A 27,273-nucleotide genomic window follows, 5' to 3' on the forward strand; every position below is an offset into this window, starting at 1 on the left:
GTGACTCCCATAGAAATGTGGCAGCGCAACCATTCACTTAAAGGGCCATAACATTGTAGCATGCTAGGGTGGGTATTTGTTACTGCCACCTTTTGGGAGGAGAAACAAATAGTTGATATTTCAAGGATGAATTCAGGTTGTGTGAGTGTGTGTGTGAGTGTGCGCGCGCGGGCGTGTGTGTGTGTGAGAGAGAGATTTACAAAGCAATGTGAATAAAGCCATGCACATCTTAGTACTGTACCTTGAGGGCACCGTAGAGGAGGGCGATGCTTATCAGCAAAAGCATGATGATTAGGAGGAAGCTGGATGTGATATCAGCTGAAATCAAAGGAGAGCAAAATGTGAAAACAAAGGCCATATCGACAATACGCATCCTGTCTGTGTGCAGGGGTATACATTTTAATCTACATATGTTCCACTTTGTGTGCATTAAAATGGGTCTAAATTCATTGAGAATAACCCCATATCACACTCATGGGTCTTCTGTAGCAGTGTTTTCTGCGTGGAAGCCAACATCATACATTATCTTTATAAAATAACTGCTCTGTCCCCCACAGCAAGTGACTTCACACACCAGTGCCAAGTCCCTTTCAGGCCTGCACAGTCCATTTCAATTTTGTGATGTTTTAACTACTTGAAGCAGAATTCGAATGAAATTAGAAAATGTGCTGCACTTAGCAGACTGAGATTTGCCCTGCATACTAACTCAGGACTCATCAAAGGTCTCTGCAAATTCTACCACATCACCCCGCTCCTCATCGAACTGCCTTTCCTCCACTCCACGCCACAATGCTGTTTTATAACAGTACTACCAAGACTGAAGAAAACACAGTAAAAGAAAATATATTTAAACCACCACCAATAGTTTGCCACTGTCCCCTACAGCATGCTGCTTTCTGCAGCCTCCCCTTTCCAATCACCCACTAGTTGCACCTCCTCAAGGGCATGCACATGACAATAGCCCCATACCTACTCCCATTACCTGCACAGACAGCTATTCTTGCAGCACTTCATGCTTAATTGCCGAAGACAGAGGATAGTGAACTGAATAGTTCAGCCCAATTGATGAGTAGCAATTACCCTGCAGATGGATGGGGATGCAGACTTTACTCATGCATCAATAATAGAGCCGACTCAGGAAGTTGACAAAAGGAAGTTTGTTTTAATATCACTTTCTAAAACAGGGAGCATAACGAACATCACTGCAATCGCTCAATCCTCTTAATCAATGCATTTAAGAAAAAACTGAACTTTTATGAGCAATATTTGTCATCAATGACGTTAACCTACGTGTGTACTAACCTCATCCTACGTGGCAAACTACAAAAACTTATAAGCATGAGTGATTGGCTCTAAGTGAATATCTAAGTATATGATCCATACTAGTCTAAAAAAGTGTGACTATGTGATTGGTTATCTAACATCAGGTGGAGCAACTAAGCCCTCCCCTTAAAATGACCACTATGAACGTCACTAAACACACAACGTCCCATTGGTTTACACACTATAGGACCCCTAAATACGCAGGTCCTCTACAATTGGTTGGCACTCTATCCTCCTTCAGTACTTTTCCACCTATGTCAGCAGCCTGCAGGTTGGCCATCCAGGTGCAGGTGAAGTTGCCTTAACTTTAGCTTTCCACCAATTAGCATATCAATTTATCATCACCTCAGTGGTCTACTGTCAATTAGGCTTTTGAAGATCATCCTTGAGAGTGTTCTTAGCTCTGGGAAATTCAAGAAGTGAGGAGCACAGTCTGCCTCCGTGCGCAGGTGTGGCGATCCCGTTCATCCAACTTCATGCTTCCATGTGACTGGAGACCATGGAATCGAGCCTTTTCGTGCATTTAATATTATTTTTTAATAAAACTGACGTCTTCCTTGTTATGTTTGTGCCTTCTCAACAGGAATCTTGTTCTTTCACATGATTTTGTATCCAATGTCAGTTCACTCCAGTTTGATAAGACCTTGGTTTCTTGGCTCATCCAGCCCCGCCTTCTGAAATTCACTTGTAATTCAACTTGCTTTTTAACTGCGACACACTGAAATTAGGTATTGTTGCTACTGTCCAACCTGCTATAATACGTCTAGTGGAAACATCCAGAATTCTCTCATTCCTATGTATATATACGTTGGCGCTTGCCGCAATCTATTCACTATAAGCATAAAGCTAGCTTCATGATTACTTTGCTGCTTGCGTTTCTTTTGCATCTGTACACGTGTAAAATAACTTGATATCTTCATCTGTTTCTATGGCATAAGCTTCTTCACCTTGATCCCAAGATGTCACTTATCCTTATCACTTTCTTGATGTCTTATTGAATATCTGCATTGTCTTCGTCACTGCATCTCTTCTATGTACGTCATCTTCAGCTCTGTGTAACATATACTGGCAATGGTTATTGCTATTACCATTCATCCTTGCTGCTTATTGGCTCTGCTTCTTCAGGGATTTCATTCAACTGGCCATCATATTTTCTTGTATACAGATATGGGTTTCTCAATGGGTACCTTGGCTCCCAGATTCTCTTAGATACTGGCGCTTTCACTGGTACTGGACTGAGTCTATACTCTGCTCTTTGTCGATTCAACTTTTCTGTGTATGTCACATACTCTGGTTTCCAGCATACAGTTAAAAGGGGTAGGGGCGGTTTCCGGTGGGAGTACTTGGCTCCTCCTCTACAATACTTTGTACCAAGACTTTGTGGCTGGGCTTTGTGGAAGTTCATGAATGGGCTTTGCATCCCTAGCTGTCTATTCAATTAAATACAAGCTATCCATCCTGAGATAGCTCAATGCGATGTGACACTGGAGTGCTACCAGCATGGCATAGGTTTAATTCCCAGTAAGGGAGATATAAAAAAAAAATAAAAGGTGCCATTCCCTGCTGTCCTGGAATAGTGCTCCAGCTGACATAAAGTAAGGGAACGATGGTGGATTTCACCTAAGAGTAGGGAAATGTCCTACTCTTTGGTTCCCACCCACTTCGACCACTGTGTGGGGCAGTGAAAAGTTTATGGAAACGTTGTGCCTGATGGTTGATCTTCAAATGTTCCTATGACCAAATCCACACGCCACAGTGCAGTAGGAGAGATTATGAAAGAGAAAACTGTGATCTAGTGCTTGCCATGCCATGCCAATGCGAGGCCTGTCACTTCTGGCATTCCAAGCATTATTGAGAAACATTTTTCAAGAGACGCACTGGAAATCAGCTTGCCCTGTCCTTGTACTTCAGTTCTTCTGAAGGTATTTGCTGCTTTCTTTACTAAACATAATTCACACAAAAAAATGGGTTTTGATTTGTATCTTCAACTCATTTCGTTGCGCCCACTTGTATTTCTTAAACTGTTTTTGAACTGCTTTTCTTTCCCCTATTTCACTTTTCACCTGTGGTGTCCCCCAGGGCTCTATCCTCATCTTGCCCCTCTGTCCCACTTGATCTCCTCCTTCTCTCCCCACTTCGAATGCTATGGTGATGACACTCAACTCTATTTAAAGCTTCCCTACTCTTCCTCCTCTTCTTCCTCTTCCTCCTCTCTCATCCGTGATTGTTTGGCCGCTAGTCAGTCCTGGTGTGCTGCCAATGATCTCTGCCTCAATGCCAGTAAGAGCGAAATCCTTCTCATCGGGACACCTGCTCCCACCTTCCATCCCTCCCTCTGGCCACCTTCTATGGGCCCTCTATCCGTGACCCTCTTACGAGGCAAACAACCTTGGTGTGATCTTTGACTCCTCTCTTCTCTCCTCACATCACAGACCTTGCTAAGAAGGCCCACTATCAGCTGCACCTCCTCGGGGGCATTCTACCTTTCCTCACCTTCACCCAGAAGCTCAATGTCTCTAGAGATCTGGTCCTCTCTATGCTTGACTACTGTAATAGCCTCTTCCTCAATCTTCCTGCTTCTCCTCTTCAACTAATCCAAAACAGGACTGCAAGACTTATCCTTGGCCTCAAGCCCAGCACCGCATCTCTCCAGCCCTAATTTCTCTTCACTTGCTCCCAGTGAAATTGAAGACCCTCTGCATCATCCACAAGGCCTTCTGTGGATTGGGACCTCACTACATCCAATTTTCTCTCCCTACATATCTCCCTTCTAGAGCCCTTCGCTCTGCTACCTCCAACTCTCTACAATCCAGACGCTTCTCTAAGCAAAGAGTGGGTGGTAGATCTCTCTCTTCTGCAGGAGCCTCCCTATGGAATGGTCTCCCTGCCCCTCTCAGGCTAGAGCCGGATCACCTCAAGTTCCGGAAGCTCCTGAAGACCTTCATTTTCTTCTGCTCCTTCACGCTCCCCCTCCCCTGCTAATTACCCCCTTTCTGCCTCTGCGACTGGCTGCCTGGTTCCCTCAGAGTACCACTGTTCCCCCCCTCCCCCCGAGTCCCTGCACTTATCTGCACCTCTGCCTATGGCCCTCTGACCTCCATGTTGCACTTCCCCCTTCCTCATCCATTTCCCTCCCACCTTAGCTCTTCTTCAAACTGGCACTTCACGCCCCCCCCTTCCCTAGCACTTCTTGTTATGCACTTGCACACCCAAATGTCACAAGGCCTAGTAGGATTGTTATTGTTATTTTCTCCCATATTCCCTTCCCTACTTGTCTTGTGTCGCTTTGAAACACATTGTTATATAAGCGCCTAATAAATATCTAATCATTAATATAAAATAAATAAACCGATGCACAGACTATCAGCATTCACGATAACAAGAAATTCAAACATGCAACCACTGAAGCTTATATCTTTTTGAAGAAAAAGGACTCGATTCAAGAAGACCAAAAGGCTTAAGAGCAAAAAAAAATTGAAACACTGAAGAGGGGCCACAGCATAGTTCATAAGAAGGCATGATAAATAGGGAAGGAAGAAACAAAGGCTTGAAGCATACATTTTAACAGGAAGAAAATTATTGACTTTTAGGAACAGTGAATAATTGAAAGCAGCAATCCGTAATAACAGATGTTTTCCTCATCCAAAGAATGTGTGAATCAAATATGTGCGATAAAACCAAAAGACTTGATGGCTGCTGACTATACAAAGGGACATTTCTGTAGTCATTAGCACCCGGTGCCAGCCAATCAGAAGGCAGGGAACAAAAGGCTTGCACTGACGGTGTAAGCCAGCGTTCTTTTCGAGCCTTCGGCAACTTTTTTTAAGTGCCACTCATAGGCCTGTCCCTCCCACATTCATTAGTTCTCACCCTTCCTCAATCTACCTACCTCTCCCACTTACCTGATATTCTGCCTCCTCAATCCCTTACCACCAGCTCCAGCCACCCGCGCTTGAGGCCATCAACAAAGAAAAGGGATTTATTCACTTTTTCTACATTGCATGGTAGCCTTTTTTTTGTTTTATTTTTGTTTTAAGGGAATCAGGTTTTCCTTGTCATCTCATGCCGGGTTCACTTTAATAGACAACAAATATTAGTACCACGAGGGTGCCCGGGCAGGCTAATATTATTAAGCACTGGGTTGGGGCACAGGCCTAAACAGTAACTGCCCAAACCTCTCTTGGGCCCAACATGGTTTAGCCGCTCAAGCCCACCAAGAATGACCCAGTGCTTAACACTTCATTGTGGATGTGCTGTGCCATATACGAGTGCTCCACTTGACTTCTTGTCAGGAGCCCATACTTTCCTTCATCAGCCTGACAGTGCTTGACACTACTTGTTTTTATGTACACAGAAGAGAGCAGCCGGTAGGCGATGCTGGCCCCTCACCAAGACCCAGCACAAAGGCCCCCCACCCCCGTCTGGCCAGGATTCCTGGGTAACGCTGCTGAAGTCTCCTGCGCATTACAAGATCATACTCCTGCAAACTGTGGGGAGGCAACCACTATCACGATTTTTTAGGCAAGCACTGTTGGGCAATTTGTTTTGATTTCGGAACATTGTGTCTCCTGTGCCTATGAGGTTCTTGTAAACCCTGTGCGGCTCCAACTACGAAATCCTAATCTGCTGGATACTTTCAATATGGCTGACGCCATGAGTAGTGCAAAACATCATCAGAGTGGCCTGGCTTAAAGCCCTCCCATGCTCCTCGCCGATTGTCTGAAGAGAGGAGCCAGCGGGCGAGGCCGGCCCTGCACCAAGGCCCAGCACAAAGGCCCTCCACCACTGTCTGGCACCTGTCTGAGCATGGAAGGGCTCCCCTCAGCCTTTGCCCACCTCTGGAGCCCTAATCTGATAATACCAGGAAACACATTATTTTTGATTATCCTTATGGCAGGTAAAATAATCCATTATGGTTTATCCCCATTTACCGTACACCACTTAGTCACTACTTTCCCCTCTTCATGAAGTTTCCATCAAGATTGTAAACACTATCAACAACTACAAGACACTTGATCTGACTCGGCAGCCTTGGCTTGTTCTCACCAACTATCTTGACTATTCTTACCTGGATTTGTCCTTGCAGAATCGTGTGATACATGTAACCTATCTTGTGTTTTTTTACCTTACTGGTCTGGCATCATCATGAAACCTTTACTATCTTTACCTAATTTGACTCAGTAGCACTGTGTTGCTAATGTAACCTATCTAGTCGGTTTGCTTAGCTGCTCAATGAGGTGAGGCTTTGCTCGTCTGCATACACACACCTCTTATGCCTCATATGCTTGTCTGCATGCCTGATGTAGCCCCCTGTACCATGAGGTGAGGCTCTGACAGTCTGCATATACACACCTATTATGTCTCTTATGCTTGTCTGCACGCCTGTTACAGCCCCGCCATACCATGAGGTGAGGCTTTGCCAGTCTGCATAGACACAGCTGTTATGCCTCATATGCTTGTCTACACGCCTGATGTAGCCCCCTGTACCATGAGGTGAGGCTTGGCAGGTCTGTATACACACACCTATTATGTCTCATATGCTTGTCGGCACACCTGATGTAGCCCCCGTACCATGAGGTGAAGCGTTGCCAGGCCTGTATGCACACACCTATGCGTGTTCACATATTTCGCTAATGTATTATGCACTTCCTGTAACTAGTGCCCTGATGCCTAAGAGTTTGGTGCGCTGGAATAAATGCAAAAATAAATAAAATAAATAAATACCATGGAAAGTCTCCGCTGACATCCGGCACACCATTCACCTTAATAAAAGCCACTGCCCACAGCAACCTGCCCCAATTCGAACAGATTTTACTCTCTTACTGTTCTGATTGGCAATCTACCAAGACAGGAAAAACGACCTGCTTGTGAAAGTCCAGCTGCGAACTTCGCTTAGTAGAATCCTGAGCATGAATATGCTGTTGCTACTGAATTGTCTAATGTTTGGTGCAAGCCACCGCAGTCAACTGCTCTTTTCATCTCTTCTTCCATACATTCCCATCCAGATCCACTTTCTGATAGACCATTTCGATACTCTGTTTATTGTACATATCGGCTAGTCATACATTCGTAAAATGATGTCAATAGAAGTGCACCGTCTACAAATGCACCGTCATAACATCACATTCCCTGATGATAAATGTACCAATGCAGATCAAAGCCCATATTCAGCTGTTGAAGTCTGAAGTGGCAGCTCTCGCACTTCGCCACACTTGGTGCCAATGTATGCGCATGTAAGCGGTGTGCAGGCTGGTCAGCATGTCGGCTCTAGGTACCATCTCAGGACAGGTATTCGAGTGTTCAGTGCATCTGAAATTTCAGCTGATGCTACAGGATGCGAGGCCCTTTCGGTTGATAAAAGGGTCATGTCTACTCGTGTTGATAGAAACGTCTGCGGTTTAGGGCCCAATCTCGCAGCATTTGTGTTAGGCAGTGGTATCTGGAAGCAGGACTCCTTCTGGCCTGAAGGTAGCGTGGGTTGCTTATCCACTGAGGCCTAGGAACAGGGCATGGTTGGGCAATGGGCATCTGTTCTCCCCCCTTGTCAATTTGCATATTTAAGTAACTTTGGGTTACTAAGTCCAGACGTGGACCCCTTGCTCACTATTCTTAGAGAGGCACAGCTCCTCCCTACTGATGAGGTCCAACCAGACCGAAACACGTGTCTGGGGATGCTGTTGGTACTCTTGTTCAGAGGAGAATTGCCTAGCATTTCGGTGCTGGACTGCCCCAGGGCAGGACAAAGACTGATATGTTTGGGATATTTCTTCTCTGTGAAAGATAGTGAGCTAAAGACTCTGGGTAAGTCTCTCGTACCCAGGACTAATGTCTGGCAGAGAGACTCCCAGGACCCCCCTTGTCAATTTGCATATTTAAGTAACTTTGGGTCTCACCCTAAGTTACTAGGGGAATCCAGACGTGGACCCCTTGCTCACTATTCTTAGAGAGACACAGCTCCTCCCTACTGATGAGGTCCAACCAGACCGAAACACGTGTCTGGGGATGCTGTTGGTACTCTTGTTCAGAGGAGAATTGCCTAGCATTTCGGTGCTGGACTGCCCCAGGGCAGGACAAAGACTGATATGTTTGGGATATTTCTTCTCTGTGAAAGATAGTGAGCTAAAGACTCTGGGTAAGTCTCTCGTACCCAGGACTAATGTCTGGCAGAGAGACTCCCAGGACCCCCCTTGTCAATTTGCATATTTAAGTAACTTTGGGTCTCACCCTAAGTTACTAGGGGAATCCAGACGTGGACCCCTTGCTCACTATTCTTAGAGAGGCACAGCTCCTCCCTACTGATGAGGTCCAACCAGACCGAAACACGTGTCTGGGGATGCTGTTGGTACTCTTGTTCAGAGGAGAATTGCCTAGCATTTTGGTGCTGGACTGCCCCAGGGCAGGACAAAGACTGATATGTTTGGGATATTTCTTCTCTGTGAGAGATAGTGAGCTAAAGACTCTGGGTAAGTCTCTCGTACCCAGGACTAATGTCTGGCAGAGAGACTCCCAGGACCCCCCTTGTCAATTTGCATATTTAAGTAACTTTGGGTCTCACCCTAAGTTACTAGGGGAATCCAGACGTGGACCCCTTGCTCACTATTCTTAGAGAGGCACAGCTCCTCCCTACTGATGAGGTCCAACCAGACCGAAACACGTGTCTGGGGATGCTGTTGGTACTCTTGTTCAGAGGAGAATTGCCTAGCATTTCGGTGCTGGACTGCCCCAGGGCAGGACAAAGAGTGATATGTTTGGGATATTTCTTCTCTGTGAAAGATAGTGAGCTAAAGACTCTGGGTAAGTCTCTCGTACCCAGGACTAATGTCTGGCAGAGAGACTCCCAGGACCCCCCTTGTCAATTTGCATATTTAAGTAACTTTGGGTCTCACCCTAAGTTACTAGGGGAATCCAGACGTGGACCCCTTGCTCACTATTCTTAGAGAGGCACAGCTCCTCCCTACTGATGAGGTCCAACCAGACCGAAACACGTGTCTGGGGATGCTGTTGGTACTCTTGTTCAGAGGAGAATTGCCTAGCATTTCGGTGCTGGACTGCCCCAGGGCAGGACAAAGACTGATATGTTTGGGATATTTCTTCTCTGTGAAAGATAGTGAGCTAAAGACTCTGGGTAAGTCTCTCGTACCCAGGACTAATGTCTGGCAGAGAGACTCCCAGGACGCCCCTTGTCAATTTGCATATTTAAGTAACTTTGGGTCTCACCCTAAGTTACTAGGGGAATCCAGACGTGGACCCCTTGCTCACTATTCTTAGAGAGGCACAGCTCCTCCCTACTGATGAGGTCCAACCAGACCGAAACACGTGTCTGGGGATGCTGTTGGTACTCTTGTTCAGAGGAGAATTGCCTAGCATTTCGGTGCTGGACTGCCCCAGGGCAGGACAAAGACTGATATGTTTGGGATATTTCTTCTCTGTGAAAGATAGTGAGCTAAAGACTCTGGGTAAGTCTCTCGTACCCAGGACTAATGTCTGGCAGAGAGACTCCCAGGAACCCCCTTGTCAATTTGCATATTTAAGTAACTTTGGGTCTCACCCTAAGTTACTAGGGGAATCCAGACGTGGACCCCTTGCTCACTATTCTTAGAGAGGCACAGCTCCTCCCTACTGATGAGGTCCAACCAGACCGAAACACGTGTCTGGGGATGCTGTTGGTACTCTTGTTCAGAGGAGAATTGCCTAGCATTTCGGTGCTGGACTGCCCCAGGGCAGGACAAAGACTGATATGTTTGGGATATTTCTTCTCTGTGAAAGATAGTGAGCTAAAGACTCTGGGTAAGTCTCTCGTACCCAGGACTAATGTCTGGCAGAGAGACTCCCAGGACCCCCCTTGTCAATTTGCATATTTAAGTAACTTTGGGTCTCACCCTAAGTTACTAGGGGAATCCAGACTTGGACCCCTTGCTCACTATTCTTAGAGAGGCACAGCTCCTCCCTACTGATGAGGTCCAACCAGACCGAAACACGTGTCTGGGGATGCTGTTGGTACTCTTGTTCAGAGGAGAATTGCCTAGCATTTCGGTGCTGGACTGCCCCAGGGCAGGACAAAGACTGATATGTTTGGGATATTTCTTCTCTGTGAAAGATAGTGAGCTAAAGACTCTGGGTAAGTCTCTCGTACCCAGGACTAATGTCTGGCAGAGAGACTCCCAGGACCCCCCTTGTCAATTTGCATATTTAAGTAACTTTGGGTCTCACCCTAAGTTACTAGGGGAATCCAGACGTGGACCCCTTGCTCACTATTCTTAGAGAGGCACAGCTCCTCCCTACTGATGAGGTCCAACCAGACCGAAACACGTGTCTGGGGATGCTGTTGGTACTCTTGTTTAGAGGAGAATTGCCTAGCATTTCGGTGCTGGACTGCCCCAGGGCAGGACAAAGACTGATATGTTTGGGATATTTCTTCTCTGTGAAAGATAGTGAGCTAAAGACTCTGGGTAAGTCTCTCGTACCCAGGACTAATGTCTGGCAGAGAGACTCCCAGGACCCCCCTTGTCAATTTGCATATTTAAGTAACTTTGGGTCTCACCCTAAGTTACTAGGGGAATCCAGACGTGGACCCCTTGCTCACTATTCTTAGAGAGGCACAGCTCCTCCCTACTGATGAGGTCCAACCAGACCGAAACACGTGTCTGGGGATGCTGTTGGTACTCTTGTTCAGAGGAGAATTGCCTAGCATTTCGGTGCTGGACTGCCCCAGGGCAGGACAAAGACTGATATGTTTGGGATATTTCTTCTCTGTGAAAGATAGTGAGCTAAAGACTCATGGTAAGTCTCTCGTACCCAGGACTAATGTCTGGCAGAGAGACTCCCAGGACCCCCTTGTCAATTTGCATATTTAAGTAACTTTGGGTCTCACCCTAGGTTACTAGGGGAATCCAGACATGGACCCCTTGCTCACTATTCTTAGAGAGGCACAGCTCCTCCCTACTGATGAGGTCCAACCAGACCGAAACACGTGTCTGGGGATGCTGTTGGTACTCTTGTTCAGAGGAGAATTGCCTAGCATTTCGGTGCTGGACTGCCCCAGGGCAGGACAAAGACTGATATGTTTGGGATATTTCTTCTCTGTGAAAGATAGTGAGCTAAAGACTCTGGGTAAGTCTCTCGTACCCAGGACTAATGTCTGGCAGAGAGACTCCCAGGACCCCCCTTGTCAATTTGCATATTTAAGTAACTTTGGGTCTCACCCTAAGTTACTAGGGGAATCCAGACGTGGACCCCTTGCTCACTATTCTTAGAGAGGCACAGCTCCTCCCTACTGATGAGGTCCAACCAGACCGAAACACGTGTCTGGGGATGCTGTTGGTACTCTTGTTCAGAGGAGAATTGCCTAGCATTTCGGTGCTGGACTGCCCCAGGGCAGGACAAAGACTGATATGTTTGGGATATTTCTTCTCTGTGAAAGATAGTGAGCTAAAGACTCTGGGTAAGTCTCTCGTACCCAGGACTAATGTCTGGCAGAGAGACTCCCAGGACCCCCCTTGTCAATTTGCATATTTAAGTAACTTTGGGTCTCACCCTAAGTTACTAGGGGAATCCAGACGTGGACCCCTTGCTCACTATTCTTAGAGAGGCACAGCTCCTCCCTACTGATGAGGTCCAACCAGACCGAAACACGTGTCTGGGGATGCTGTTGGTACTCTTGTTCAGAGGAGAATTGCCTAGCATTTCGGTGCTGGACTGCCCCAGGGCAGGACAAAGACTGATATGTTTGGGATATTTCTTCTCTGTGAAAGATAGTGAGCTAAAGACTCTGGGTAAGTCTCTCGTACCCAGGACTAATGTCTGGCAGAGAGACTCCCAGGACCCCCCTTGTCAATTTGCATATTTAAGTAACTTTGGGTCTCACCCTAAGTTACTAGGGGAATCCAGACGTGGACCCCTTGCTCACTATTCTTAGAGAGGCACAGCTCCTCCCTACTGATGAGGTCCAACCAGACCGAAACACGTGTCTGGGGATGCTGTTGGTACTCTTGTTCAGAGGAGAATTGCCTAGCATTTCGGTGCTGGACTGCCCCAGGGCAGGACAAAGACTGATATGTTTGGGATATTTCTTCTCTGTGAAAGATAGTGAGCTAAAGACTCTGGGTAAGTCTCTCGTACCCAGGACTAATGTCTGGCAGAGAGACTCCCAGGACCCCCCTTGTCAATTTGCATATTTAAGTAACTTTGGGTCTCACCCTAAGTTACTAGGGGAATCCAGACGTGGACCCCTTGCTCACTATTCTTAGAGAGGCACAGCTCCTCCCTACTGATGAGGTCCAACCAGACCGAAACACGTGTCTGGGGATGCTGTTGGTACTCTTGTTCAGAGGAGAATTGCCTAGCATTTCGGTGCTGGACTGCCCCAGGGCAGGACAAAGACTGATATGTTTGGGATATTTCTTCTCTGTGAAAGATAGTGAGCTAAAGACTCTGGGTAAGTCTCTCGTACCCAGGACTAATGTCTGGCAGAGAGACTCCCAGGACCCCCCTTGTCAATTTGCATATTTAAGTAACTTTGGGTCTCACCCTAAGTTACTAGGGGAATCCAGACGTGGACCCCTTGCTCACTATTCTTAGAGAGGCACAGCTCCTCCCTACTGATGAGGTCCAACCAGACCGAAACACGTGTCTGGGGATGCTGTTGGTACTCTTGTTCAGAGGAGAATTGCCTAGCATTTCGGTGCTGGACTGCCCCAGGGCAGGACAAAGACTGATATGTTTGGGATATTTCTTCTCTGTGAAAGATAGTGAGCTAAAGACTCTGGGTAAGTCTCTCGTACCCAGGACTAATGTCTGGCAGAGAGACTCCCAGGACCCCCCTTGTCAATTTGCATATTTAAGTAACTTTGGGTCTCACCCTAAGTTACTAGGGGAATCCAGACGTGGACCCCTTGCTCACTATTCTTAGAGAGGCACAGCTCCTCCCTACTGATGAGGTCCAACCAGACCGAAACACGTGTCTGGGGATGCTGTTGGTACTCTTGTTCAGAGGAGAATTGCCTAGCATTTCGGTGCTGGACTGCCCCAGGGCAGGACAAAGACTGATATGTTTGGGATATTTCTTCTCTGTGAAAGATAGTGAGCTAAAGACTCTGGGTAAGTCTCTCGTACCCAGGACTAATGTCTGGCAGAGAGACTCCCAGGACCCCCCTTGTCAAGTTGAAGTCTGAAGTGGCAGCTCTCGCACTTCGCCACACTTGGTGCCAATGTATGCGCATGTAAGCGGTGTGCGGGCTGGTCAGCATGTCGGCTCTAGGTACCATCTCAGGACAGGTATTCGAGTGTTCAGTGCATCTGAAATTTCAGCTGATGCTACAGGATGCGAGGCCTTTTCGGTTGATAAAAGGGTCATGTCTACTCGTGTTGATAGAAACGTCTGCGGTTTAGGGCCCAATCTCGCAGCATTTGTGTTAGGCAGTGGTATCTGGAAGCAGGACTCCTTCTGGCCTGAAGGTAGCGTGGGTTGCTTATCCACTGAGGCCTAGGAACAGGGCATGGTTGGGCAATGGGCATCTGTTCTCTTGTATTTGCTTGCTTCTGTTGATGCCTACCTTGTAGCGAAGTCAACGAAAGCTTTGTGCATCGTTTGTTGACTAGATGTGTCAGACACGTTTCAGCCAGGGGGTTTTAGCCTCATACAAGAGGCTCTGCTTCAGCTCGGAAATCAGGAAAGTGAAACATGGGCAAGGTCACAAACCTCATGTAGGAGCCAAATATTCCTTGAGGGGTTCCTAGCAGAGGGTCCAGTTCAGCAGCTGGCCTGGCTTGGCCCCTCTGTAGTGGCCTCCACACAGGAATATGCTGTTTCATATTTGGCTGTTGTAATGCTGCCGCTTTCTGCTCGGCGACATTTTCTTTGCTCTAGGCCTTATTCCTGGTTGCCCACTAGCTCCAGAGCACAGTGGTACAGCGTGTAATTTATTGCTGCTATGCCAGAAAAGAGCCCAAACTAAAATGTTCTTTGTGCACAGATCGGCAAATCTCATGCAATGACTACTGAAACCCCTCATGAAACATTTTGAATGCATATAATATCACCCACCGTGTTTGTTTTCTGAAAAACTCCAAATCTGCATGACGTGCAAGTTTTTCTTCTAAATCCCCTTCAAGGCACAACTTGTAGATTTCCAGAAGACGACGACCTGCTCTGTCTGACTGCGGTGGGTATCCTAGAGCAGTATTTCAATGTCATATTCTGCGGTAATTAGCTGAAAAGATCCTACAGCCAGGACCCTGGGCATTAACATTTTTCGTGTTGGGCTGATAAAAGAGCCACTGGTACTTTTATGAGTCTCCTACCACACCGCCTTCCCTGCCGGGGCATTCCTTGTGGTCAGCAAACTAGGACCTGCTTACAACAAAGATGGATTCATGCTAGACCAGCATACAGTGAACAGAGAAGGGACGTGAGCTTAGAAGTGGGAGGTACTTGCAGGTAAAGACGAGAGGAAATGGGGTTTAGGCTGGAAATGCAGTAGGGTTCATAAAATGAATGAAACATCACGGCTCTGAAAAAGGCACCAGTCTTTTGAGTGCTGCTGGCCCAGCACAGTGTCCGCCATTCACAGTCCTGGGCCAGTCTGCCTGGGAATTTTCTCATGCAGCAGTTTCTAAGATGAACTGCTTCGTCGAACATGGCTAACTAGTCGCGTGCAGCGGTGAACGCTCCTTGTGCAGTGGCCACTGCTCATTCATAACTCGCCCAGGTGTGTCTAAGGGTGGGGGAAGTACAAGGGAGCGTTCTTCCAGAGGAAGAAGAAGACCCCTCTCCCAAAACAAGCAGCCATTCATGTATAACTACCTGCCCAGAGTTGCAATAAGGATGAAGAGCAGTACTGGGTTGAAGGGATTTTAATTGAGATGGGTATTTAAAAATATCAACCATAAAAGAAGAAAGCTCTTCTTAGACAAGGATGCTGGAGGCAGGCAGTGTTGCTCCGTCATCATTCACAAATCCTATTATGGTTTCCCAAAGCATGAACAGTAAAATAGGGCAGAAATGACATGTTAATGCTACAGTGGCACACAATACTTATGCTTATTAGTCCTTCATAACGGTAGGGGCCTTGACCTGTAGAAAAACAACACGTACAAACTGAGAGCAAAAGAGTGACCACACATCCCACTCACTCTACCTTTCTAGAACCAGAGAACGCGATTGTGCACTTGACGCTGAATCCTTATGGCATCTGCAGAAATGATCGAATTCGAATATGCCTACTGCAAAATGACCGAATTATTTTGGTCGAATTTGTCACAGTTTAAAAAAATGCTTAGTAAAAAGGATATGGGGGTGGGGTAAGGGTATAGGTTAAGGTATGTGAAGTGATAGGGATGCAGCGGGTCTCTTCCCACAACATCTTTAAAGCAATTCGACCAAAATAAATTTTTAATTTTCATCTTTTCACGGTAATCCAATCTTTACACATGCCCTACCACCAGACTTAATATCCAGATTGACCCTTCTCCCACATGGTAAGGCCTTGGCGGCCGTTTATGAACACTCTGCTTTTTGGCGATCAAAGACTTCATCAGGTGACTTACCGATTTTGTAGTAGTCGTGGGCGGACACTCCATTTCCTTTCACAGTGGACACTTCCACAGCATGCAGCACCAAAAGCAGTACGCTCATCACCTGAGAAAAGAGTGAAAACGATCAGACGTCGAATTAAATTAATCATCACCTGAATGGCCCGACAGTGGTCAGACCACCCATAAGGGGATCGTCTGCTGCTTCCATTCCCCACTACCCCAGAAATCGACAGGATTCAGATCAGTCTTTCAGAATCCAGATCACGAAAATAGCTCTCTCCATCTCCCCAGTGACTGTTGAGCAGGTGGGCTTCGTTCATACTACCCTGAGACCGACTTTCCATTCTGGATACAGGGACATTTTCAATACAAAGTCCTATTCTCCTGAGCAAGTTAACGATCCACCATGTATGACTCCCTCCGGAGTCCACCATGTATGACTCCCGGGTCTGCAACCTCCCTCCCCACTTTCTCTCCACCTTACTTTACTCTTGCTCATCTTTCCAGCAGACTGACGTATGCATATTTTCCCCATATTTTCCCCGCAAGGGGGCATAATAAAACACAGGCAAGGAACAGTGCTTTGAAACCACTACGGTTGTGATTCAGCGCAGCACAAAAGCATAGTAGCATAATATAACGTCTCTGCCTGCCACATACAGCTCAACCCACCATGTATTTTTAATTTTAAATAATAACATACATTGTGTAACATATTTCCTGTTTCCATTCCTTTCAAAAGCACATTCTTAAGATGGCGCTGGAATTTTGCTTTTGGAAAACAACTGCCTCAGCTCCAAACAATGCATCATGGGAGATACACAAAAGATTTTTGCTGCCAGAGTCACTCCGTTCTCTGTCAATTTTATGTCACTATTGACTGGATTCACAGAAAGCAAATAAGGAATAACTACAATGCTTTCTGCCATACTTGTTTCTGGCGCAAATCCGTCCGGCGGTTTTCACTGTGCGCCTGTTCAAAGAAAGCACCTTCTTTTCTATGAGCAAATGAATGGGCTTTAGTCCAAACGCAGCGTTTCTTTCTACGCTTGACAGCTTTTGAACTGTTGTTGGATACATTTGCCCCAAATGTTTCAGTTTTGTGGAGAGGGGAGCGTGCCAGGCAAGTTTGTATGAACATTCCAGACAGATCTGTTCAGAAAGTCAAAGGTTATTAGTAAAAGAATACTCGCAAAAGTCAAAGGTTCATACTATAAACATTAACTACAGGGACACCACAACCCTAGTTTACATATATAAATATATACTTATCAATTGAATTATTTTTAGAGGGAGAGGTCAAAAGAAAAAGATGCAAGAGTTGAAATTAGACAATATTAGTGCAGTGCAGAAAAAGGCAAAAGGGTAAGCAGAGGGTTAGGTGGAAAAGTGCCAGGCAGCATCCGGTGACACACATCTTTTGCACCTGCAGGTGCGTTGGTAGCGATGGCAGTTATGCAGATGCTTAGCCTAGATAATGCTGAAAGTGCAAAAAAGTGCATGTCCCCAGACAAAAGAAAAACTGAAAACAAAAGAAGAGCTTGGTTTCATTTTTCTATGAATAAATAAAGCATGTTCCGGATGGACCAAAGAGAAAGTGTCTACAATTCCAAATGTTTGCCTATCTCCAAGTGCTCTTAATTGTTCAACAATAAAGAAAAGGTGGTATAAAATGAAGACACACACAATCTACCTTGGTTTAGCCATGGTATGATTGACAGAAACGTCAATAGAAAAAGTAAACTAACCAATGAACGCATGCAAAATGACTCCAGAACAGATCTGCGTGGGCAGCTTGAACACTACAATAGAGCGATCAGTATCAGGCAGAGATCTCCTCAACTTCCGTTGCTAGGCATAAGGTCCCCTACACAAGGCCACACGCTCTAGCTTATGACCACACACTTGTAGCATGTGTGAACGTGGCAATAGTCCATGCTCCAAAAACACAAATCACAATCAAGTTAAACACCATTTAGGTGACAATCTGTGACAGCTACAAACAACAATGCTGACCTACATTGCATGCATAGTTTTATTTTCTCAAGTTTGTGTAAGTGAACAAGGGCTCAAGCGCCGGTCCGATCTTTCAAACCGAGTGATAGTGATATTTGGTGCGAGAGGTGGAAACAAATATTTTCTACAACGTGTGCAATGGTTTTCCTGGAGCCTCATGCTTAAAAATAGATTGGCCCATTTTATGGGTCGGTGTTCCCAAGCATGGTACCTCTTCTATGTTTGTGTTTCTATGTAGGTATGCAAAGTTGTCCTGTTTGGCTAATCTCAAGCTACTCATTGGTCACCATTTCAGCTCTTCGGAAAGATATGAGTCCAGTGTGCTAATAGAACCATTTTACTGTCGACAGGAGTTGGAATTCAACTCTTTGCGTGAGTGGGTACCATGGGAGGCTTTTCATACCTGTGAAGATGCGGCTGTTGCCTTTCAGATTCAGGACCATAGAGACTCGTGTGTTCTGGGCTGGGTGCAGCTGCCTGATGAAACATTTGAGCACCCCCTTCAGAAGGACTTTGCAATAGTCAAGTCCAAATAGGACGAGGACTTGGATGGCCTCTGCCTTGTGCTGGAAGTCAGGCATGGTGGGATTCTTTCTCCAATGTAGAGATGATAGATAGCACGTGTTATCCACTACTGCATTTTAAGTAGGGCCAATTGTGAGTCCTTTGTCAAAAGAATCCCCCCCTGGTTCCTGGAAGCTGCTATTGGAGTTGGGGGTACCCATGGTAGGAGCATAGTTTATTGGAAGTCATGATTTTGTTGGACCCGCCATTCAAGATCTCGGTTTTGCCCACATTCAAGAACAGGAGCCTGTGGATCATCTATCCTTGGACTTGGTGAAGATATCCATTCATGTCATGGTGGCTTGAATCCCCTTTCTAGGTGGATTGGAAACTGTGATCAACTTGCAGTTATAAAAGCATCTCGAAGAATTGCAGAAGACTGTACCTCTTGCATTGCATAACAGACGTTATGAAAGTAACGATATTGAAATGTTCACTGTACAATACAAGGAAGTGAAAGGAGACAGGACGGGTCTGGCTTCATCAGAGGATGAGCAGTAAACGGGGAAGGATGAGTCAGGGCGTGGCAAGCGAACATGGAATTGGAGAGGAATGGGGTGGAGCAGAGGTGTGGGAAATAGTGGGAATTCCAGGGTTGTCCCCAGATAATGACTGAAATGAGTCATGGAGAGTTGAAAGGTGGAGAATATGGGTATGGGCTCCAGGGTTGTCCCCTAGAGAGGCAGCAGGGGGAAATGAGGGTGGACGGGGGTACACCAAGTGAAGTTGTATCAATTTTGCAACTCCTGTTGCACAATAAACCCAGCCATGGCGAGTGTGAAAGGGAAAGATTCAGCAGCAACAACACAAATAAGGTGGCGGTCCACCACTATGGGCAGGGAAGCACAGTCCTCCTGCCAAAGTGTCAAGCTGCCAACTCACCTCGACAGGTCTCCACAGTTCCCGGTGTCCTTTAGATTCATGGTGGACTATCTTGGCAGGGGCACCTTCCCCGCTAGACAATTATTTTCTTTTGCCTATAGCCTCTGCAACAAATGTACCAGAAAATAATGGGAGCATGCGGTGCATTGGAAGACTGGCCCCACCGGCTCTCATTATTACGGCAGCGGCATAAGTGCCCTATTTAAATGTTATGGTGCCTACCCCTTGTTACAGGGTGGCAGCAGCACATATATGCAAAGGTCCAGCAGTAGGCAAATACATGGTGCCTCCCCCATGTTGCAGGGTGGCAGCAGAACACAAATGCAAGGGTCAAATCGGTGGGCAAGAACATGGTGCCTACCCCATGTTGCAAGGTGGCAGCAGCACACAAATGCAAGTGTCAAATCGGTGGGCAAGAACATGGTGCCTACCCCATGTTGTAGGGCAACAGCAGCATGCAAATACAATATACAAATGAGATAATGAAAGTTTGACCAGGGGGTGGGGGGCACACAAAATCACAGGCGACCAGGGGCTCACCGTGCAAACCTGTATACAAACAGGAAGACAAACAGGGGCCTTAGGATCGGGCCTTCGGAGGAGGGCGAGCCAAGCCTACCGGCTTCTCATTGGCCCATGAAGAGTAGTGCTTGAGCCAATGGGGGCCCAGGACCAAGCAGATCAGAACACAGAGTGCAGGCCGCCATCTTGGAATGTGTTGGAATATCCAAAGTCCAAAAGGTAAAAGTGAAATGGCGCACACATCATGGCAAATAGCAATTTGAGGAAATGGCAGCGCCGATGTGCAATTGCATTTGCACTTGCACTATATACATTGGATTCACAGGCAAATGGACTTCCATTTTGGGCCTGTGCTATATTTAATGCATCCCAAATCATCGTGCTGGTAGACAGCAGGTTGCCAAGGTAAGGTCTCACAGGCTGACAACAATTTAGCTCTAGAGAGGTGGATTATTTGTTGATGTTCTTTTTCAAAAAATGTCTGACTGTGTTGGCAGTTCCATTTGGGGTTCCCCACTCCATTTTTCTGATCAACTCTAATGGCTGTCTATGGGCTTACGGGGTGAACGATGGAAAAATTCATGTTCCGTCACAAAAGACGTATCACATAATTCGAAATCACAGCCAATTCAAAGTGCCCTAACAACAATTAATGCTGTTTTGCTCTTGAAACATATTTGTGCAGTTCTTTGGCAGTGGTGTGGAGTCAGGGATGCCTGTTTCTAGCATGGCATGTCATGAGCTTTTCGAGATTTTGGTGGGCAAAAGTTCATAATAAACTTCACTCTGCCATTCGACCCTGCTAAACTATCTGGTGGGAGATATTTATAAAATGTTGATACCAAAAAGCATCTTTCGGATGTTTCTTTCTTGGTTGCCAAACACTGTATTTAGAAGATGTGGGCAAATACCATGCTACCCTCGCCCAACGCCAGCGCTAGAGTATTGATTGGGTGCATTCATGGATCATGCACTGGAGTAGTAAATGACAGTAAAGTGAATAGGATGTATCACAGATAACGTAGCCAATAAATTACCATTCACAGGAACAAGCTTGGCCCCACGGAGGCCCGAGATGACACTCGTTCACTTAGCTTGCAAGCTTGTTCCTCCCCATTACCTGCCAACATCACTTTCTTGTAATGAGTGTGAATTTGCCATAATAATACATTACAGCATACATTACAGCACTCTTGGAATGAGGATGAATTGTATGTTTACTTTTAAGCAGATGCGCTTTTGCCAATTAAACTGTGCAGAATGACTGGGTTTGTAATAACTCGTTTACATCTCTGGGCAGTACCTGGTAGTACAATGACAGCCTGCAAATTGGCCTATTGGAGAATCCTAATTAGTTAATATTAAGTTATGGAATGTTGTGCACATCTTATCTCAAGCAGTTGTGAAAGGTTGAGAACTATGGGGTGTTATTATCGCTGGGTGGGCTTTTGTTCTCTGCCAGTGTATGCTTGCTGCAGCTGCCATGGTAATGGATGTTTACATGTAAATATTCTGCTCTCCTATGTGAGAAATCTGATCTTGGTTGTACCCAATTTCCATCAGAGCCTAGGGCTTAGCACTCAGACATTAAGGCAGAGTGATGCCTTCTTCCTTCAACCTCCTCAAATTGGGAGGCATAAGCCCTCCCAAGGCAGGGGCTGGCTCCGCCCTATTTAAGAGAAAAGCTTGCAGCTTCTGTGCTGGCCCGGGAGCGCACCAAACTTTGTTTCGCCTGGGGTACTGCCAGAGCTAAAGCTGTCCTTGCCTACATTGTATGTAAGCCAATTTAGCCACGTAATAACACTTGTCTTTGCTTTACCCTTAATGCACAAACAATTACAGTGCATCAAGGGTAAAACAAATATGGCAAGTGTTATTACCCATAGATGCCAGCTTTTCACAGATGGCTCGAGGGTCACTTATCCATTGCACTCCAGAAATGGGCATCATTTGTACATATCTGTCCATCTCACAAAGGACAAAATGAACCCACGGTATTGAGGGCAATTCTATTGGAATTAGAAACAAACATAGTTCCCTTTGATTTACATTTTTCTAATAGTGTTTAATAGCATAGATACGTGAATTTGCCCCAATAGAGCTAAGAATTAGATGTGATTTGTGATTAGTTTGAAAGACTAGAAAGTCATCTTGTTTACCTCACTTTTAATAGATAATTAAAAGTGATGGGATTGCACTGGAGTGCCTTGTGGGAATTAGTGTTTACTGGCAGTGACTTTGTTGACAAATTGAAACATCGGTAATGGATGTATGTAGTAATGGGACAAACAGAATCATCTGGACTTACAATTAGCACATTTGTAAAAACGTGTATATCAGTGCATGATTATTTTTTATGTGTGGAGATGTGACAGCAAGGCCATACACTTCTGCGTTACGAAATCTGCCAACTTTAGGAGATCACAGGAGATCAAAGCTGTGTCACTGGCAAAGGCAGACCTCAGTATAAAGCCATGGTATGGTGATGAAAGGTTTGCTTTGCATGTAAAACGGTGATCACTTTAGTAAGTGATTACTGTTTTTCTCAGCCTGCCCTGCTTGCAGGTTTTCTGGCACGTTTGAGGTCATAAGGTTTTTCTGTTTTTTTGTGGGTCAAACCTGGGAGTCACAGGTCAGTTGACAGCTCTGGTTAGACAGGCCATTGAATGTACGCCAGTCTATCCAAATAATAACACTTGACTTCGTTTTACCCTTGATGGACAGTTACTGTGCATCAAATGTAAAGTAAACATGACATGTGTTGTCACTAGCCTACATCCAATGTAGGCCAATCTAGCCAGCTGGATATACTTCCATTCTGTGGCGTGGCATTTATTTACTGGTTTGGAGTCTTTATATGGCAATGCTACCATATATTGGTCCAGCATGCATGCACATGTATGGGCACTACCAGAATTAAAGTAGTGTATATACTAGCATGTGTTGTGGGCAAAGGCATAATGAGAGTGCATTGGAAATGGACATGGGCACTGTTGGTAACTTGCATCTTTTGGGGTTTTCATGTGCTACCATACAATATTGATTGCACACTGTGTGATTTTTTACACATTTATTCCCCAAAAGGTCTGTAAAATGCACCATTTTCACCCATTATTTTAAAAGACTCAGGGGGCGAAGCCCCCAAACCAGTTTGGTTTGTTTCAGGCTCCCTCACTGGGCCTGGTTGCTCACGCATATTAGGCACATACATTTACACCCCACCAGTTCAAAGATTCAACAGCCGCCATTGCATAGAACCTTTGAGAAGGCCAGCATAAATCCTCATGGATGCCTTAAATAGCCTGAGGCATGGTTTACGACCCTTAAGGGAACCATATGGTCCTGGTATTTGGGGTTTGAGGACCCGTGGGCCCAACTGTCTTTGAGGAATTAGGTCAGCCAGGGTTTATCCTGCATCATCCTAAGGGTTTAATGGGGGCCTGCTGTGATTGCATGCAGCATGATTGCTCTCATTAAACATTATGGCGCGTGGCATGCAACTAAATGCAACACCATACAAAGCTGGATATAATGTACACATGTGTTTGCATAAATGGTTTCATTGCTACCCAGATATCCATTGGCTCCTGCACTCCCCCACCATGCTTCTGTGAGTGCTGATATGTGGAAGCCTCTTCTAGGGGCATGTGGCAACTTCCTGTACGCCCACTGTTTAACCTCAGTGTGGCTGGTTGGGGAGTGCTAAAACCTATTGAAACCATGAACGTCTCCCAATTGGAGGGGGCTAAGGCATAATGAAAACATGGGCGTCTTTCCATTAGTGGGTGGCAGACACCACTGCGAATATGAGCGTATTGTTGGTTTGCTGGTAATATTTTTAGAAAACCTTCCTTCAACAAACCACAGTGAAATGGCAAAAAAACACGAGGTGTGCAAGCGCATGTAGTGTGTGCAATTTATGCGCGCTCGGAGATGCGGTAGAAGGCTGGTTAGATGCAAGAAGGCGCAGCAATGTGGTTTTTTCTCAAGCAGAACATACGCACTGATGGGTAACAAGGGCGCCCTGAAGCTTGAAAGCTAGGGTCGTGCTGCTCGATGTTTTGGCACGTGTTTTTGTTCCATTTTAGGTCAGGTGACCTCTAAATGCGCAACGGTGTAGAAAGAATAATACTTTAATTACTTTTTCCCATCCTCCTACGTCACCAAATATTTGCATCTTTGGTGTTTTTGAATCTGAAACAGCTTCATAACTGATAAAGTAATCTGAATGCTCGGTGGGGTTTGACATCACTTGATTGGAAGGAAACAGGGGCTAGCCATGTTCCACAAATAGAATCGTGTTGTTCTCACGCGGCTGGAAGAATTCAAATACCCATTTCCACAAACTCAATTTAGCATTTATGTCAATATTTCCAGACATCATGAGGTGGTGCTGATTGTACTGAAATATGGTAGGAAAACCATATTTCGCCTGGTAAACGTTTTTTTTTTAAAACACCAAAGGGTGAGGGTCTCTTCCTCATGTAGTTGTCATAAAGAGACCTATGTGATCTTGAGAGTTAGCAGACAAAAATATGACTTTCCCTAAGAAAGGTCAAACAAAACAGGAGGAGACTGGAAGGTTTAGAATTTATCTCAACCTCTAGCAGAGCTCTGGGCAAGCCTTCAGACCATCCTTCTTTAACCTGCTAAACCATTACAGAAAGTGGAAAGTCCATTTACAAATCAGGCATGGTCCCACACCAGAGGGGCAGTCCAGCCTGAACTGCAAGGTCACAGCCCTTCTGTACAAGACCACAAGCAACCCAACATGTTTCAACCTCATTGGACTTCATCAGTGAGGTACAGTTTGGATCTCTAGGCCCAGCAGGTTCGGGACCCCCATCTGAGCATACCCTTCCTACTCAGGGTGACTAAAGCAAAACAAAAAGGTGATCGCTAGAAGGTTTAAAATTAATCTCAGCCACTAGCACAGTTTTGGGCAACCATGCAGACCAATTGTTCTTCAACATGCCAAGCCATTACAGGAAGAAGAAAGACAGTTTATAAATTAGGCTTGGTCCCAGCCCCAAAAGGACCATGGACTGCTAGGTCACATTCCTTCTGCGAGACCACAAGCAACGCCAGGCATGTTGGGCCTTGGCGGGCATCATCGGCGAGATGTAGCTTGGGTTTCTAGGCTCAGCAGGCTCCGGACCCATGTCTGGGCATACCCGTCCCACTCATGGTGACTAAAGCAAAACAAAAAAGTTGATAGCTCGAAAGTGTACATTTGATCAAAACCTCTGGCATAGCTCTGGGTAACCCTCCAGACAGACCATCGCCCTTCAGCCTGCCACAGAAATGGGAATACAGGGTCTTGTGCAGATGGGATGTGATCAAGCAGTTCGGGCTGGACTGCCCTTTTGGGGAGATCAAACCTGATTTGAATATGGTCTTTGCCCTCCCGCAATGGCTTGGCAGGCTGAAGAACGATGGGGTGCACTGCAGGGTTCCTCAGAGCAATTTCCAGAGGCGACATTAATTCAAAACCTTCCAGCGATCACCGTTTTTGTGTTGTCTTAGCCTAAGAAAGGTGTCTTCTCGGAAAGAGTTTGTGTTGTACTGTCCACCTAAAGTCCTTATGTGCACCTTAAATAGGCAGGAGAGGGTGCAAGGGCCTTAATGACACCATATAGATGGTGGTTGGTGGCCTCATTGCCCTTTGACACCGGGACCCACCAGTTCCTGAGGAATGAGGTCAACCAGCAAAGAGCTGTTCTAGTGACTCCTGGCATTGGTGTTGGGGGTTAATGAGGGTATGCTATGATGGCAGACTGCATGATCTCTCATTACACTTTAAGGCCCACAATATGAACGTGCGCCATTAAACTAAATGCAATACCGAAAGAAGCTGAAAATAATGTACTTTTGTGCGTGTGTTGCATACAGGGCTGCAGTGCTACCCCATAGCTCTCAACCATTTGTGTCACAAAGGCGGGTGAAAACACCCGATTTTATTTTTGGCGGGTGAGAGGCCCATTGAAATGAATGGGCATGCAGGAAGCTTGGGGGGTGAGTCAGCTGTTTAGAAGGCGGGTGACACCCGCCAAAAGCGTGTGAGTTGAGAGCTATGGCTACCCAGTCATGGACTCATTCCTGCACTGTGCTCACCAGACGTATGTTTCTAAGTGCTACAATGGGAAAACCTCTCCTCAAAGCGGTCAGCATCTTCCTTCACGCATCCTAACGTTAACGACAACCTCAGTGTGGCTGGTTGAGGTATTTATAACCCTACTAAAAGGATGAACGTCTTTCCGTGTGAGGGTGTCAATGCCTGCGTCTTTCCGTACCGAGGGCTACTGAAACTATGAACTTCTTGTGGGTGCGCTACTTGTGCATTTAGAAAGCTTTCCTGTGGCAAAAAAACGTGATGCGTGCAAGCGCTCGTGCTGTGTGCAGCTCATGCGCGGCCGGGTAGATCCATGAACGCGGTTCTTACTCAAGCAGAACGTACACACTGGTGGGCAACAAGGGCTGCGTGAAGCCTGAAAGCCAGGGTCACGCTGCACGCTGTTTTGACGCTTGTTGTTGTTCCATTTTAGGTCAGGTGGCCTCTAGCTGTGCAACGGTTCGGAAAGAACAACACTTTAATTACTTTTTCCCATCCTCCTGCGTCACCAACATTTTGCATCTTTGGTGTTTTCGAATTACAAACGGGTTCATTACTGATTAAGTAATCTGAATGCTCAAGTGGTTTAAGGCCACCTGATTGGGAGGCACTAACAAAGGTGAGTCAAGTTCCACAAATACATGCGGCTGGACAATTCAAATCCACAAACTTGGTTTAGCATTTAACCTCAATATTTCCAACCATCCGGGCATTTAGTGGGCGGGGCTAGCCGGGGCCAAGCCCTTGCAGTCTCTGTTATGGTCTGAGATAGTCTCCCGAACCGGGGCCCTGCCAGGGCTCACCCAAACTAGCCCCAACCGTGCCAACCTCTCAAGCAGCAGTTTAGCTTAGTTCTGCAGGATTAGACAGCTGCCTGCAGGTGTCAGCATATCGGAATAGAAAAAAGTCAGTTGTGTAACCGGCAGCGCTTCGGCTAAACCTGCTGTGTGATGTCTCTTTATTCAGAAACAGAAGGAGGGCTGGATCGGCCAGCCCCTCCTTTTGTTTCTGAGTAAAGAGCTGACATGCAGCTGGAAGTCCATTAACCGTGCTTGGTTAAAGGGCTTCCACTACGTGTTAGCTCTTTACTCAGATACAAAAGGAGAGACTGGCCAGTCCAGTCCTCCTCTTTCCGAATGAAGCGGCATCACACAGCAGGCAGCCCATTACATTCAAGGAGCCATGTAGGTAAAGGGCTGTCTGGGTGGGACAGCGAACCCAGAGGCATTTCTTTAAGAACGGCTCCTTGAATGCAAGGGCTCGAAGGGTTCTTGTTGGGAGGTCTTGTTGGAGTGCATGGCCTAGACATTCATGCTTAAACC

At 46.2% G+C, this 27,273-nt stretch overlaps 1 protein-coding gene across 1 annotated transcript in view; it reads right to left on the bottom strand.

Moving 5' to 3' along the window:
• LAPTM5 (lysosomal protein transmembrane 5) overlaps nt 1-27,273 on the bottom strand; it is a 148,015-nt gene that overhangs the window by 98,596 nt on the left and 22,146 nt on the right. The window contains exons 2-3 of the mRNA XM_069623021.1: nt 15,868-15,958; nt 242-318 (exon numbers count right to left, since the gene is read on the bottom strand). Of these exons, the coding sequence (XP_069479122.1) occupies nt 242-318; nt 15,868-15,958 (168 nt within the window). The remainder of the gene's footprint in view (nt 1-241; nt 319-15,867; nt 15,959-27,273) is intronic.

The sequence above is a fragment of the Ambystoma mexicanum genome, chromosome 11 (assembly GCF_040938575.1).
Source record: "Ambystoma mexicanum isolate Mex_15411 chromosome 11, UKY_AmexF1_1, whole genome shotgun sequence".
Lineage (NCBI taxonomy): Eukaryota > Metazoa > Chordata > Amphibia > Caudata > Ambystomatidae > Ambystoma > Ambystoma mexicanum.